The 14617-nt window shown below is 42.0% G+C and overlaps 1 protein-coding gene across 2 annotated transcripts; it reads right to left on the bottom strand.

Moving 5' to 3' along the window:
* Positions 1-719: 719 nt before the first annotated feature.
* On the bottom strand, positions 720-13478 carry LOC102793051 (synaptotagmin-like protein 1). Of its 2 annotated transcripts, none has more exons than XM_087834798.1 (15): positions 13352-13478; positions 10652-10778; positions 10208-10359; positions 10009-10084; positions 9875-9929; positions 9765-9801; positions 9643-9683; positions 6188-6304; positions 5884-6050; positions 5678-5780; positions 5422-5583; positions 4958-5036; positions 4710-4809; positions 3525-3730; positions 720-2177 (listed from the first exon to the last, which is right to left on the bottom strand). In XM_087834798.1, exons 2-15 carry the CDS (start codon positions 10774-10776, stop codon positions 2035-2037), a joined length of 1563 nt encoding a protein of 520 aa, XP_087690924.1. In that variant the 5' UTR covers positions 10777-10778; positions 13352-13478; the 3' UTR covers positions 720-2034. The 2 variants fall into 2 exon arrangements, with proteins under 2 accessions (XP_087690924.1, XP_087690923.1); XM_087834797.1 differs by having other exon boundaries at positions 10009-10114; positions 13352-13476.
* Between the last annotated feature and the right edge of the window lie 1139 nt (positions 13479-14617).

The raw sequence follows: 14617 nt of genomic DNA, 5'->3' as shown, positions 1-14617 counted from the left end.
ATTTAAGTTTATGAGACAAAGCAGCAAGGCAGCTAGAGATGATTGTTTGATGGTCATTGGATGAGTCTTTAATCTGCTCTTGGAGTAACTTGGGAGGGCCGGCCACTCCAAGCAAGATTCAAATTGTTTTCTGTTTGTTGATAATGACTGGAGTCCCAAAACACTAGAAATGGCTTTGTTGCCCTTTCCAGTCTGACAGATGTCAGCGACTTTGTTTCCCAGTAGTTTCTTTAGAAGCATGATGTGTTACTTTTTGAAAACTTTTAATCCACTTCACTTTGTCTGATAGGTTCTATTACTATGCCATTTTTTTTTTTGATTCAACAGGTCTGTGATGTGGTTAAAGTGAATTCATGATTTAACAAGGAGAACTTTTTCCCTTGAATAGATTAAATCATTTAAAAACTGCATTTTTTATTTACTCAAGTTATCTTTGTCTAATATTAAAATTTGTTCTGAAACTGAAACATGCAACTGTAAAGCACTGTATATCTGACGATTTAAAGAGCAATTTTGAGGGTCTAATGCAAATAGATACATAACAGATATGTAAGGAGAGTACATCCACCATCAGCCCCCCACAAAATAAAAGTGCACAGTCACTTTAATTTAGTTTTTCAAGGATGATTCAACACCGTGGACCTGCTAGAGTCAGAAGTAATTTTCAACTGATGTCTCTCGGCTAGATATCATATTAGACATGAAAAATGAGTCAAGGAGAAAACAAGGACAACCTGTAATTTCTCATGACAAAAAGCTTACAGGAGCAGAAGATTAATACATTATTTTAAGCAGACAGTGTTGTGAAGCAGATATCAAACAGACCGCAGTTCTCAGAAAGAAACCTCAATGGTGAATATCTGCAGGGCACACAAAATTAGAATTACATAACTATCCAAGGCAATAATAAAAAGTAATAAAAAAGTAAACCTAATTATATAAAGACAGAATGACCGACACTTAAAAATTCACCACAAGAGCTTAGTGTTTCAGGGGAAACTATGAAACCAATAACATTTGATTCTTACAGTGTCTTGCAGACGTTTTTTCAACAATTAATATTGCCTTCCAACAGCCTCTTTATACCAATAATACTGGACTTCCAGTATCTGGTGTCAACAAGAAAGGTGCAACTTAAGGAAAACCTGCGATGAGATGCAGAAATCACAAACGTTAAGACACAAAACACAGACACTTACTGTTATTCCAGCTTGAAAAAGTATTGTAAATATTGCCATCTGCTGGACACAAGTTATGAATCATGATTCATGTAGTAAATTCTTTCTTGTTGAGAAATATAAAGAAGAATAGCTGATGTGAAAAATAAACTTTATTTTTAGGGGAACATGGAAACAGGCCCTTTTCTTCTCACTTCTTTGCCTGTGACCTTAGCCGTCACTGCGCCCCCTGTCATTTGCTCAGTGTGTCGAGAATTTGTATACAGTCTGACCACAAGGTGGTAGTCAGCTATTCAGTCAAAAAAGATTAGCTGAGTGAATTCAGCTGCAAGGACTTTCCAAATTATTTACAATAGTGATACCTAAAAAAGATACAATTATCTGAATGAGGAGAATTTCTCACAGTGAAAGTCATCAGGCCTGCCTTTCTTAAATTGTCTGAAAGGGCTGAGACTGAGTTTGAAATAAAAGGAAAGACCTCCCGCCCCCTTCTTACTTTATGTAATATCACAGAGAAGTCACTAAGCCAGGGAACTGATGACTCAACACTTAGATTTGTACTTCATAAACTACACTGAATAAGAAAAAAGTGCCTCTTTGCCAGATTAGAGCCAGACTGAACCGATCCAATCCACTCCATTAAGGCAAAATATTATACCACTGCTTACACCTCCCTGTGTGTTTCTGTGCCATGTACAGTATATAGTATGAACATATGAAAAACACCTGTGTGTTTAAGTGTGCATCACTGTGACAGAGAGGAAAATGTTCAGATGTGAAGATGGCTTCCCTTCAGTCCGACCATAATAGCAACGTGCATACGAATGATTCCGTTTGAGTGCAGGATACGTCTGAGTCACTCAGCCCGCCGGGTGAGGTTAGTTCTGATCGGTAGCGTTGCGTCAATCCAGTGGTTTGGATTCTCAATCATGGACATCCACACAGTGACTTCCTCTTCTGTGGAATCCATCCAGCTGACGACCTCACCGTAACTCTGACCTGGCATTACAGAAAACCCACACGTGTGGTCATTATTTATGTTGTGGACTTTACCGCAGCTGTTTTTCTCAAAGAGGTCATGGAAACAAAAACATGTGAACACTCCCTGCGTGTCCATGCACATACACTCCATTTGAAGAAGGAAAAAGTTTTAACCAACAGACTAAAATTCTGCATACAGCCATTGAGAAATCGTGACTACAACCTCCAAGCTAAAATTGACAGCAGCAAACAGCCTCAGCAGTCAACAGCTCTGCCCTTTGAAGAACACAACTTTGCTCAAAATCTGTCTGTAACAAAACAAAGCTGTTACTTCCCACCACTCTGACATCATCTTCCTCGCAGTGAGACATAATGGAGCTGATGCTCTGCCTGCAATTTGATCTTGAGTGCTTCCCACTCCATATAAAGCACAGTAACACAATCTACGAGCAAAAAAACACCATCAGTATTAAGGATAAGTACTTGAGGGAAACTAAACTGTTTTCTGTGTGTCACTAGACACACCTGCTAAATCTATCTTGCAGTCTGTGTGGTAGATTTCAAAAGCAACCAAGCAGATGAGGATTTTGCAACATCAATAACAGAGACGCTGCATTACCAGCGAGGTGACTTCGCTCCGATGACACGACCATATGAAATGCCTGACATGCCAGCAGGCATTAGTTCAGTATGAAGCATTTCACTTTAAGGTTGTCTCAACTATCAGCACTATAGAAAAAAATTAGACGGGTTTTCAAGACAAGGTCGACAAAGCGTAGAAATATGAGACGTGCAACAATCGCATTAATGTTCCAGCCTCGAACACAAGAAAGTGCTTTCCTCCCGCAAACCTGTGAAGTATCACAGCACCCACGAGACACCATTTCAAAAGCTTAGCACAAAGACAAGGAGATCCTGTCAGAGCCTCCAGTCAACTACAGAGACAAACAACAGACAGGGAGACAAGAGGAAACAATGCAGTCCCTAATCACTCGTGGCTCTTAGTATTGCATGTAAGGATGTATCAAGCAAAGATATCTTACCACTTTTCACTGTTTTTCACTAGTTATAAAAAAAAATAGCCAGCACAACACGCTGACAAATTATTTACAAAAACTGTTAGAATCACTTTCGTTTATAGTCACTCTCTAGTCAGATTTATGTGTAACAGTAACCACAATCTATTCAAAAAACATAAATTATATAAATATGACCTTATTACGATGCTGCATTACTTCTTTGTACTTCTCAGAGGTCAAGTTTTCTTTCCATATCACCTCTTCCTCTGTAACCCTAAATAGTTAGGGTCTTTTTTAATGTGATTTTCAGTTAAACTATTAAAATGTGCAATATAGATGATCTAACCAGTTCCACAGCTCAGACGGACGCCCCCGAGGACATGAGTCTTTAACCCTTCGCGTTGCCACACCGTCAGCTCAGCACAAGCCTCTCTCAAGTCGCTGGTATGGAAGCCGTCGTATACCATGGTGTGGTTGTAGGTAGGACTGATGGAGTGCTTCACCACCCGGGTCTTCTGACCACTTTGACGACTTGCATCTGGGAGTATGTAGCTTGTGGGGTGTGGAGCAAGTAAATTAGCCCGATTATTTAAAGACTCAAATTACAGGCATATGGAAATAATTCAATATTCATGAAATGCTATCACAAAGTTTTGCCCATTAGGAAGAAAAAATAAAAAATCCAAAAAACATACATGATATCAATTTGGCCAACCTCCCTTTCAAGGCCATCTCCTTATGCACCACTTCCACTGTGACTGCTAGTTTCCAAACTGCTCCACAGGAGTCCCATTCTGACCACCTGACCATGTGAATCTGCTATTTTTCCTTAGGTTACTTTACTATAATAATAACGGATTGCATTTATATAGTGCTTTTCGGGGCCCTCAAAGCGCTTTATAATACCACTATTCATTCACTCTCACATTCACACACTGGTGGAGGCAGCTGCAGTTGTAGCCACAGCTGCCCTGGGACAGACTGACAGAAGCGAGGCTGCCATGTCGCGCCATCGGCCCCTCTGGCCATCACCAGTAGGCAACGGGTGAAGTGTCTTGCCCAAGGACACAATGACCGAAACTGTTCGAGCCGGGGCTCGAACCGGCAACCTTCCGGTTACAAGACAAACTGCCAACTCTTTGAGCCAATCCTTGCTCACCAGCCTCATTTGCAACTTGCACATCTATCCAGTTCTCCAAAATGAAAGTTTGCCACTTAGTTTTGGAGGATATGCAGTGTATAATCACAAGTTCAGAGTGCATCTATGAAAAGTAGAGTGAAAAAATATATAGTTTTTAGGAAATGTTTTGTAGTCATGTTGGAAGCACTGCAGAGGTGCACAACGACATGACCCTGAAGGGGAGATTGACCACATTTGAATCATGTATTGCGAAAATCCCCATGAAAATACGGGGAACTCTGTAATTACTGATAAGACTGCAACATGACATGTAATGTGCTGCTTATACGTAATGACAGAGTAGATAACTGATGACAAAATATCAGGAAATGTGGTGCAGAGCTGACGCACCTTCTAACAAAGGAGTCTACAGCACCTCCTTTGTTGGACAGGAGACCCTGAGCCTCCCGAAGCCAGATGTGAACCTCTCCGGTCAGAGGCAAACCGCCACCTTAACACACACACACACACACACACACACACACACACACACACACACACACACACACACGCACACACACACAGAATGCATGAGATTCGGGTGATTGTGGTACATAGATATAACGTGCATCCGTGTTGTATTAAGGTATTTTCCTCACCTTCATATCCTTCTGGGATGTATTTAATAGAGAACATGATGTTCCCACGACTGCTAATGGAGTCTGGGCTCAGATAAACCTGTGACAGAGCATACATAAAATAAAAAAAAAGATGAAGTCAGAGGAAATGACAGTATGAAAAAGAAGGAAAAAGGGAAGGAGGAGAAGTGTGGAAGCAGGGAAAGATTAAGGTTACATAAAACCTAGTTGAAATTCACAGCATGTCTTCCTCTCCCTTCAGCTCTCCCAGACACAAGAGACACCTCCCCACATTCTGTCTCCAACAAAGCTGCTGTAACTGCTGCTACAAACACACTCAGATACTAAACAAATGTAGATGCAGGCACCACAGTGGGCTGGTAAATATTTATCTGGCACCATTCGAACACAAACACACACACTAATTTATGCAACTACAAGAGTGTGTATTTGCATGCCACTCGTTGATGCCAGGTCCTTCCTACCCGTGGCTGCAAGTCCTGCCACAGAGGCTGTGTGCAGGTCCAATCCCAGAGCGCCAGAGTCACCTCCACCTCCCCGAGAAATACGTTCCTCCCCAGAGGCTCGGCATGCCACACAGAGAGGTTCAGGGTCCGACTCCGCAGCTCTCCGATCCGCACCTTATACTGAAAGAACATACATCACGAGTGTGTTTTTGTTATTTAGGTAACTTTCTGTGATTGACATTTTATGTAACACGTAAATGACAGAGAGTCTCACTCTGAGTGTCTGATCATAAACTGGGTTTAGGGTCTTCTTCTTCACTGAAGTCTTCTTCTTACTGTGATTTGACTTGTCCGGCAGGAGGTAGGTTTTAACATATCTGTGAAAAAACACACATCCGTTGCTAGACTGGCTCCATATGGGCCCGGATATTGTTGATTGAATATCTACTTTCACATGCATGCAAACATGCAGTCACTTACGGGTCAGACCGGTTCTTGCGTGCTGCAGCAATGTCCTCACAACGATACACTTTGACCTGCAGCTCCTCCCTCTGGCTGTTGTAAGCCAATGAGTACTGGATACGGCCCCTCACCTCCACCACTCCGAAATCCCCCGAGCTGAACAGACTCATCATGCTACCGCTGAGCTATAACACGTACGCAAAGGAAAGATCAGCTCCTACGTCATTGTCCTGAGCTGAGTCATCTTGCGTCGCCAAATAGGCAATTAATCAAATGTGTGTGCGTGCATGCAAGTATGCTGTGCGTGTGTACGTGCATGTACCACGTAGCCCGAATGAAGACTGTTGGTGGAGCTGCTAGTTCTCAGAGAAGAAGGATCCGTCTCTGTCAGGCTGCTCAGCGAGTCAGTGTCCCCATTACAGTTGTCAATCAAGTCTTCCTAAACACACACACACACACACACTCACAGTTCTTATGCAGCATTATAATTAGACACAAAACATCTGTCATAAACTTTTAGTATACTTTGAAGGAGTTTTTAATGGGTAAAAATGGGATCCCAACCACCCACACACACACACAGATGCACACACACTCAATACACCATAATAATGTCTCATTTACAAAAGTACCCAGAGCCATAATTTACCACTCAGTAGAAGCCCCTCTGGCTGCAATAACAGATTTCAGTCTTCTTGGATAACTCTGTACCGGCTTCACACATCTAGATTTTTTTCTGATATTATTTTTTAGAAGATTCCTTCAAACTCATCAGACCGGATCGAGATCCATCAACCCGTTTGCTGCCTTCTCCGTGCAGATCTCATTTTACCTTGGACAATCCAGACTGCCAGAAAACACTCCTGAGTAATCTCCAAAAGTTGATTCTGTTCATCTGGACGTAGCGTTTTTTTTCTCCCAGAAAACGCTACGTCCAGATGAACAGTCTCCAAGACTGAAGAAGAAACGTTTCGTCACTTGGATGAGTGACGAAACGTTTCTCCCAGAAAACGCTAGGTCCAGATGAACAGAATCAACTTTTGGAGATTTATTTTCCTGGATGATTGAGAATGCATCAAGACTCCTGAGTAATACTGATTCACTGATATGCTGAAAGGTGATGTGTTTATCCCCATGTCAGGTTGCTTCTTTAGTGTCCTCTCTGTCTTTGATTGTATTCAGCCTTCCCTCAGCTTTGTCCAGCTGACAAATAACCCAAAGAGTTTTCCATCTTCAGACTTTATCCTTTACTCCGTGCTCCATGGATAGTAGCTAAATTCTTGTCTCAGTGGACCAGAGAATCTTTTTCCTCTGCTCTCGAAGACCTTTCAATGCTGTTTAGTGAACTACAAGCAAGCTTCCTTCTTTTTTCTGGGGACACGGAAAACTTTGCAAATGGGTTTTCTCTATGCCCTTGCCCTTTATCACTCTCCAGAGTTTTATCACAGGGATATAGAGGATTCATTGGGCTTCGTGATCTTTGTCCTGACATGCAGAGTGGATTGTGACATCTTTACACAGACAACAAAGGTGTGTGCTTTTCTAAACCATGTTCAGTCAATTGAAGTTTCTGCTTGTATAAGCCAGGTAAGTTCAGAACATCCACTCTGTTACTCTATAGGTAATCAGCCCATCAGGAGTGGGCTGTTTTAAGTCTCATCTATAAATTTGTATAGTGCTTCACTTAGTCCCTATGGACCCCGAAGCACTTTACACTACATTCAGTCATCCACCCATTCACACACTGGTGATGGTAAGCTACATTGTAGCCACAGCTGCCCTGGGGCGAACTGAGAGGCGAGGCTGCCGGACACTGGCACCACCGGGCCCTCTGACCACCACCAGTAGGCAACGGGTGAAGTCTGTCGGACCGAGACTGTCGGAGCCGGGGCTCGAACCAGCAATCTTCCGGTTACAAGACAAACTGCCAACTCTTGAGCCACGATCGCCCACATGATGGTTGCCTATCATGTGGGCGATTCGGACTATCGGACTATCCTCCACACATCATCAATCTGAACCATGGTCTGAGTAACCCTCGTCACTCAGGCCACTCACATATGGACTCTATACTCAGGCCAAGTCTTTTGCACTTGCCATGGAGTACCCATAATTTCATTGTACATGTACAATGACAAAAAGGACTATTCTCTTCTCTCTCTCTCCTCATCACCTCAATCTCAACTTTCAAAGATGGAGGCTAGGTAGTTTGATCCTTGCAGCTTTGTTTGATAATTTAGTTTATTCACTGTGTAACTAATTTAGGGATGAAAGCTCTGGATTATATATAATAGTGCAAAAATGTCTCCTCATTTCTTGTTTGTTGCTAGAAAAATTGGAAATAGGTGCAGGAACTAAATGAAACATACAAACATGTTTGGAAAAAAGTATAGAAGGGAAAAACAGTGTTAATACAATACTAATAACGTTAGAAGTCAGCATTTCGTACGATCACCTTTATTCTTCAGCGCAGTCTGAACTCTCTCAGACAAGCTTTTTTTGTCTTATCAAGTAATCTTGTGGAATAGTTCTCTAGGCTCCCTAAAGGACGTCCAGGGCTCTTCTTTGGATCTTGGCTGCCTTTTGTTCTGTTCTCTATCAAGATGATCTCACAATACTTCAATAACGTTGAAGTCCCTGTCTGGGGAGGCCACTCCATGACTGATAGCTTTCCATTGTTTGTTTTTCTATCCATGTATGCTTTTACTGCATTAGCAGCATGTTTGAGGTCATTATTATGCTGAAAAATTAAACTGTTACCAATCAGTTGCTTCAAAGAAGGTGGATCCAAATCTGATGGTACTTTTATTTGCTCATAATTCAATGAACTTTGCCAAAATCTCCAACACCACTGGCTGCCATACAGCCCCAAACCATGACAAATGCTCCACTGTTTTTTACAGATTTAAATGACAAATTTCCACTGATTTTCAGTTCAGCACTTGAGCTTTTTCTCCTCGTTTCCCTTCCTTAAGAATGGCTACTTGACAGCCACCTCTCTACTGAGACCCATTGTGATGAGGCTTCAGTAAACAGTAAACAGATCAACTGAAGGGCCAGTTTGTTTAGTTATTTATTGCTAAATAGTCTGTATGTATGGATGTAGATTAACCACTTGTTAATCCATTGAATTAGGTGCAGTTATTTATCCAAAAACTAACTAAGAAAACAATCCTCTGAAAATGGTCAGACTGATAGAAAAGGACTGAAAAAGCACCCAAAGTAAAACTTTGAAAGACCTTCAGAAAGCCTTGAGAACTGGTGCTCAAAACAACTTAAAAAAAAAAACGACAAGAAAGTCAGACTTCTTGGAAGCAAAATATAAAGAAATGAAAGGTGATTCAAGACTTTTGCAGAGTACCGCAGTTTTGCTAAGTTTGCTGATAAAACTGATTCTCTATATGCTTCACGAGTCTAGCTGAGTTCCTCTTTTCCTTTGCTTGCAACTGTAACACAGCCTCCTGAGAACCATTGCAATGAGTCTGAAATTTTAACAAATGAGACATTTTGATTTATCGAGTAAAAACTGATTGTAAGTGATGACTGATTTGATCAATATATAATTAAATACACAACAACAAAAAATGCGCAACTTTCTGGAGCCACTGTATGAAAATGATCGTTGAAGTACTGCATTGGCTGTTTATTGGATTTATACACTGAAAAATGACAAATATTGACTCAGTGTCTTTGAATAGGAGGTACAATAAAGACCAATTCAACAGTGTTTGCCAGAACCATTAGTCATGGTAATCTGTGGGTGTGTGGTATAATCACCTCAGGTTCCTCCGATTGGCCGTTACTTCTGGTTTCACATTCTGTGAGCACAACATTGAGTTAATAACATTACTGAGGGAGGGCTAGAGAGGCACAGACACAGCGGGGGAGGAATTTCATACCTTTGGATGATGAGGAGCTGTTACTGTGCTGGAGAACCTGTAAATTATTTGTATTTACATGGTTATTAGGACAAGAATGGAAAAAGGGGAAGAAGAATGCATGCACAAACCTGTGACATGGGTCCGTTTACTGTGGATGTGGGTACCGGTTTCAAACTCTGAGTCCTGAAAACAAATATTGGGAGATGTAGCAGCAGATAAATGTTACAATCAGTCCATTTGTCTCACAGTCATCCGCACAAACCCTTCAGTCTCTTCCTGGTTGCTGTCCTTCAGACTTCCTTCAGTCTCGAGTAAAGTGTTGTTGTTGTCCTCTCGCTCTATGTTGAAAAGTCCATTCAGAGGCACATCTGTCAGCAATCACAGACAGTAATCACAGACAGACAGACAGAAAACAGCCCTGCTGATCGCTGACAGTTGTACTACATGAACTGAAAACTGACCTCTGCTCTTTGTCTTCCTGTGGCGGATGGTGGCGTGGACCAGGTCGCAGCCCGAAGTCCAGTTGAGATGGCGTTTGCTACACTCCTCGCTGAACCACGCCCCTGACAGGAAGCGCAGACGGGTTGAGTTCGTCTCTCTCTGCTCGAGGGTTCTGCATCATCAACAGAGAGACACTCTTTGTAACACCTGATATTCAAAGCAGTTTAATTAAAAGTTATGGCAAAAAAAAAAATCGATAAAAACATGTGACGAAGGGTAAGGAAATAATTATAATTGATCACCAACTGTGTCTTACTTGACCTGAACACTAAAGGGAGATTTTGCACCAGCACCAAAGAAAGTAATATATGCCTGAGGACCAATCCCACCCATACGGTTACAAACATCCGAAGAGATTAGCACACATAGTATCAGTCAGACTTTAATAAATAGTCACCTCTGACCTTACACGTCCTTCATCACGGCGACGTAACTCCAAGTCACGCTGTACAACCTGCAGGATGGAGGCCTGCTCCTCCTCCGTCAGGTGGCTCAAGTCAAGTGAGGAGTCTCCCTGCTTTCCTTCCATCCCTAAGACAAAAGTGTGTTTGACTATCATTACACAACACAAATAGTGCAGTACACTACAGTCTTACTGCTTTCATTAGACATTGAGATTAGAACATAACATGAATGTGCAATATATCAGGTTCATTATAATACATTTAAAATCTACTGTTCTACAAAACCTTTTCTTTTTCTTCATTTCAGTGCATTGAAAAAAAAATTTCTGCAAACTAGCCTTTCCGGATTTTTTTCCTTATTACCTCTTAACAGTAATGAAGGTTTGTCTGGTTAAAGTCATTTGAAAAAGAAAGTTCACATTCCTATAAAAAACTAAGTACATCTTGCTGTTCCCATTGGAATTAAGAAGGTAATCAGCAGCCAGGTCCTGCTAATCAAATGCACTTTATTTATGATTATCAGTAAGTGTGAGTGCCTCTTTAAAAGCTCTTTACTTCTGTGCTAACACAATGCCACGTTCTTCACTGGAGTGGATGTCCCATCAAATTAAGTTCAAGGTCAGTCCATGTAATGCTCAGAGAAACTGCAGAAAACCCAAGAGCTACAGCCACAGTTAGCATGTTAAATGTTAAATTCATGACAGTGTTAAACAGGACATGTCTTCTTATCTCTAAGAAGAACGTGGCAGCACAGATTAGGTTTGCAAAGTTCTAAATAAACCCCAAGACCTCTGAAGCAATGTCCTTTAAAGAGACAACGCCAAAGTGTTTAGCCACGATGCACAGCGCTACTGTACTACTAGCAAACTTTGCGTGTGTGTCCTGTTTTCCTTTCCTTCTGACTTCAGCTGCCACCCATTTCTTCTGAGGAGCTGGTGCACAGCTGGCTCCACTCAGCAATTAACCACCAAACTGCATAAAAGCTGGTGACGGCCTACTTAGTCACTCAGAGTGAGTGCTGTGGTGAGCTTAGGTGTGGGGTTTGAGGTACCAGTGAGTAGTTGTTTTCCCCCAGCTGCAAATTACTGGTTTTAGGTGTACTGTTACAGAGCATTTAGTGGTGTGTTTGAGCTACCAATGAGTAGCTGCTGACAGCAGCGGTGTTTTTCTTTGGTTTGTTAATGATTTTCTTTCTTTTCAGCGTGTTTTAGTTTGTTGACATATTTGTTTGATTGTTATAGTAGTGTAGCCATCTCTTTAAGTCCTTTTTAATAAAAGTTTTTTTGTCTTTTCTTTTTCCTCCTGGACTTACTATTGTTACTCCTCATCCCCTTGGCCCTTTTGGGGGACATGACAACCGAACGCCTCATACTAGCTGTCAGCAGGTGGTGAAGTGGGGGGATGTTTTGGGCATGGTTCTCAGCTACCGGACCTGGGCACCTCACAGTCATTGAGCTGACCACGAGCCCCTTTGTATAACCAAAATATTCTAGTGTCAAATGTAGCAAATCTACAGCAGAACAACTGAAAAGGAAATGAATCGAGGTGATGCAATGGCCCAGTCAAAGTCTAGACCTTAACCTGATTGAAATGTTGTACACAGATGTGCATCAAAGAGAGCCTGCAAACCACAATAAGTTGAAGCAATGCTGATGATGTTGTGTGAGAAGAGTGGACCGAATTCATCCACATATGTTGACCCTTTGTGGGGGAATAAGTCACACAGAAATAATGACCTCAAGTTAATACTGCTAAAGGTAGTTCTACAAGTGATTTAATCATAGGGTGTACTTTTTTTAAAGGACTGAGCAGAGTCCTGTAAACTTTTTTTTCCTCCACTTGTAAAATTTGGTTAATGATGACATTACTTTGCTCAGAGAGGTCTGAAGGTTACAAACTGCACAAATTTTCATTTACATGAAACAGAGTAGAGAAATGCTTAAGAGGAAACCTATAATAAAGCTATTTCTTTTTTTTTCTTTAAATCACCTGAAGCGAGCTCCCTGGTATCTTTCAGGATGCAGTAATACATGCTGTTCCAGGTGAGCCTTTCCTGTCTTCAATGACTTTCACTCCCTCCTACTCTTAAGTACACTACTGTAGACAGCCTAAAAAACTACATTCAAAAAGATTAATAACAACCTACTACTGAATTCACTTTCAGCTAATGTAAGGCCGAGATGGATGATCTAACCTTCCGCACCACCATGTAATAACTGTTAATGAGTTTTCATGTCCCCAACGCCTAAGGCTAGTTACTTTTGAGAAGTTAACGCATGCGCGTCAGGAACGTGTTCGCCTGTCAACGGGTAGGTTAGAAAACGCCACGCACAAAGTGCTCCAGTTTTCACAAAACACGCCGAGTAATATTAATAACAACGTTGTTGTTCTTATCAATAGCTCCTCCACAAAGCACTCCTTTGGTGGTTTTTATTGTTATATAGGTTTAAACCTCTAAAAGTGACTGAACACTTGTTTTTAAGACTGTTAATAGGTTTAATTGTTTAGGCTTATTTATTTACGCGAAGTGCCCTTTAGGGGGAAAAGAAATAGGTCAGTGCACTTCTTCTCATTACGAATCTACCGCGAGAGAGGAAACACCTGTCGCAACTTTTCCCTTTAAAGATTAAAGATTAAACTCTCTCCTCTCCCTTCTGTTAGAAACACAGAAAGAAACACACGAAAGAAAAACCGGGTTACCTTATTTGACAGCTTCCACTGGTTCCATCGGGGGGAAAAGTTCTCAGGAAAAGTTTTTTCTCAGTGCGATGTGTTTGTCTGTGTACGTCGACGCTTGTGTGCTGAGTAAACGGAGTGAACACGCCCTCCAGAATTAGTCCGCACAGGAGCTGCTCTCAGCTGTGAAGGTGTGTGTGTGTGTGTGTGCGTGTGTGTGTGTGTGCTGATACTGTGTATTTGTCTGACAGTGTGATATGACTCACGCGGATGTTTTACCAAACTGCAGGGTGGAGGTGGGATGTATCTTGTAGCTGTCCACACCTGCTAAGCACACACACTCCTGCCTACCTGGCCTTACTGTGCACAAACACGCACGCAGATATCGAGCCCTCTGCCTGTTTTGAAAAGGAACACCAGCCTCAGTTTAAATTTGGTAAGGTGTTGGACTTCCCTTTCCCTCAGTGGAACTGCATTGTGTGAGTGTGTGCAAGGCAGAGGGGGGAGGGTAGGCGAGGATGAAAGAGAGAAAAAGGCCAAGTTCTGTCCTTTGTCACCAAACTTGGATGGCAGCCACAGTCTCCTCAGATGGGGAAAGCTTTTTTGTGTGGACTTATTCAAGCCTGTATAGGTCCTGGCTCAGACAGAGACCAAAGCATCCAACCAGCCCTCGCTCTGCTCCCCTACAGAGTCCCATCAGTGCTCTGTTAGTGCCAAATACTGGGGTCCATACTGACACCCAGATATGGTACATGGACAGGTCATTTTTATTAACAGGTCCTTGGTCTTAAGCAGATCATAGTTCAGTTCCTCTGCCCAATTCTATTTTATTTATATAGTGCTAAATCACAACAACAGAGGCCTCAAGCTGCTTCATATTTAACGTGAAAACCCAAACAATCACATGACCCTTGTGAGAACATGGTAACAGTGGGAAGGAAAGAAATCCCTTTTAACAGGAAGAAACCTCCAGGGGAACCAGGCTCAGGGAGGGGCAAACATCTGCAGTGACCAGTTGGGGGTTATGAGGGGAGGACATGGAGAAAATAATGATTAATAACTAATGATTAAATGCAAAGTGGTGTTAAGGTGAGTGAATAATAGGAAGTCCTCAGCAGCCTAGACCTAACTAGGGGAGGTTTCAGGGTCACCCGATCCAACCCTGATTATATGCTTTATCAAAAAGGGTCGTTTTAAGCCTGATTTAAAAACTATGGGGGCTGTCTGTGCCCTGAGCTATGAGCTGGTTCTACAGAAGAGGGGCATGAAGCTGCAGACTCTGCCTCCTGT

Source organism: Neolamprologus brichardi, chromosome 22, assembly GCF_056152115.1.
Source record: "Neolamprologus brichardi isolate AB-2024 chromosome 22, ASM5615211v1, whole genome shotgun sequence".
Lineage (NCBI taxonomy): Eukaryota > Metazoa > Chordata > Actinopteri > Cichliformes > Cichlidae > Neolamprologus > Neolamprologus brichardi.
Note: the sequence above shows the minus strand (reverse complement) of the source record. Positions and strands in the feature narration are given on the sequence as shown.

Bases quoted from the DNA above. Each gene is read 5' to 3' on its own strand.
- LOC102793051 (XM_087834797.1), bottom strand. From the start codon at position 10,776: ATGGAAGGAAAGCAGGGAGACTCCTCACTTGACTTGAGCCACCTGACG. The intron at 9,684-9,764 runs GTATGAAATTCC...TTGTGCTCACAG, and splicing joins CAGCTCCTCATCATCCAAAG to AATGTGAAACCAGAAGTAAC. The intron at 5,781-5,883 runs GTAAGTGACTGC...GTTTTTTCACAG, and splicing joins CGCAAGAACCGGTCTGACCC to ATATGTTAAAACCTACCTCC.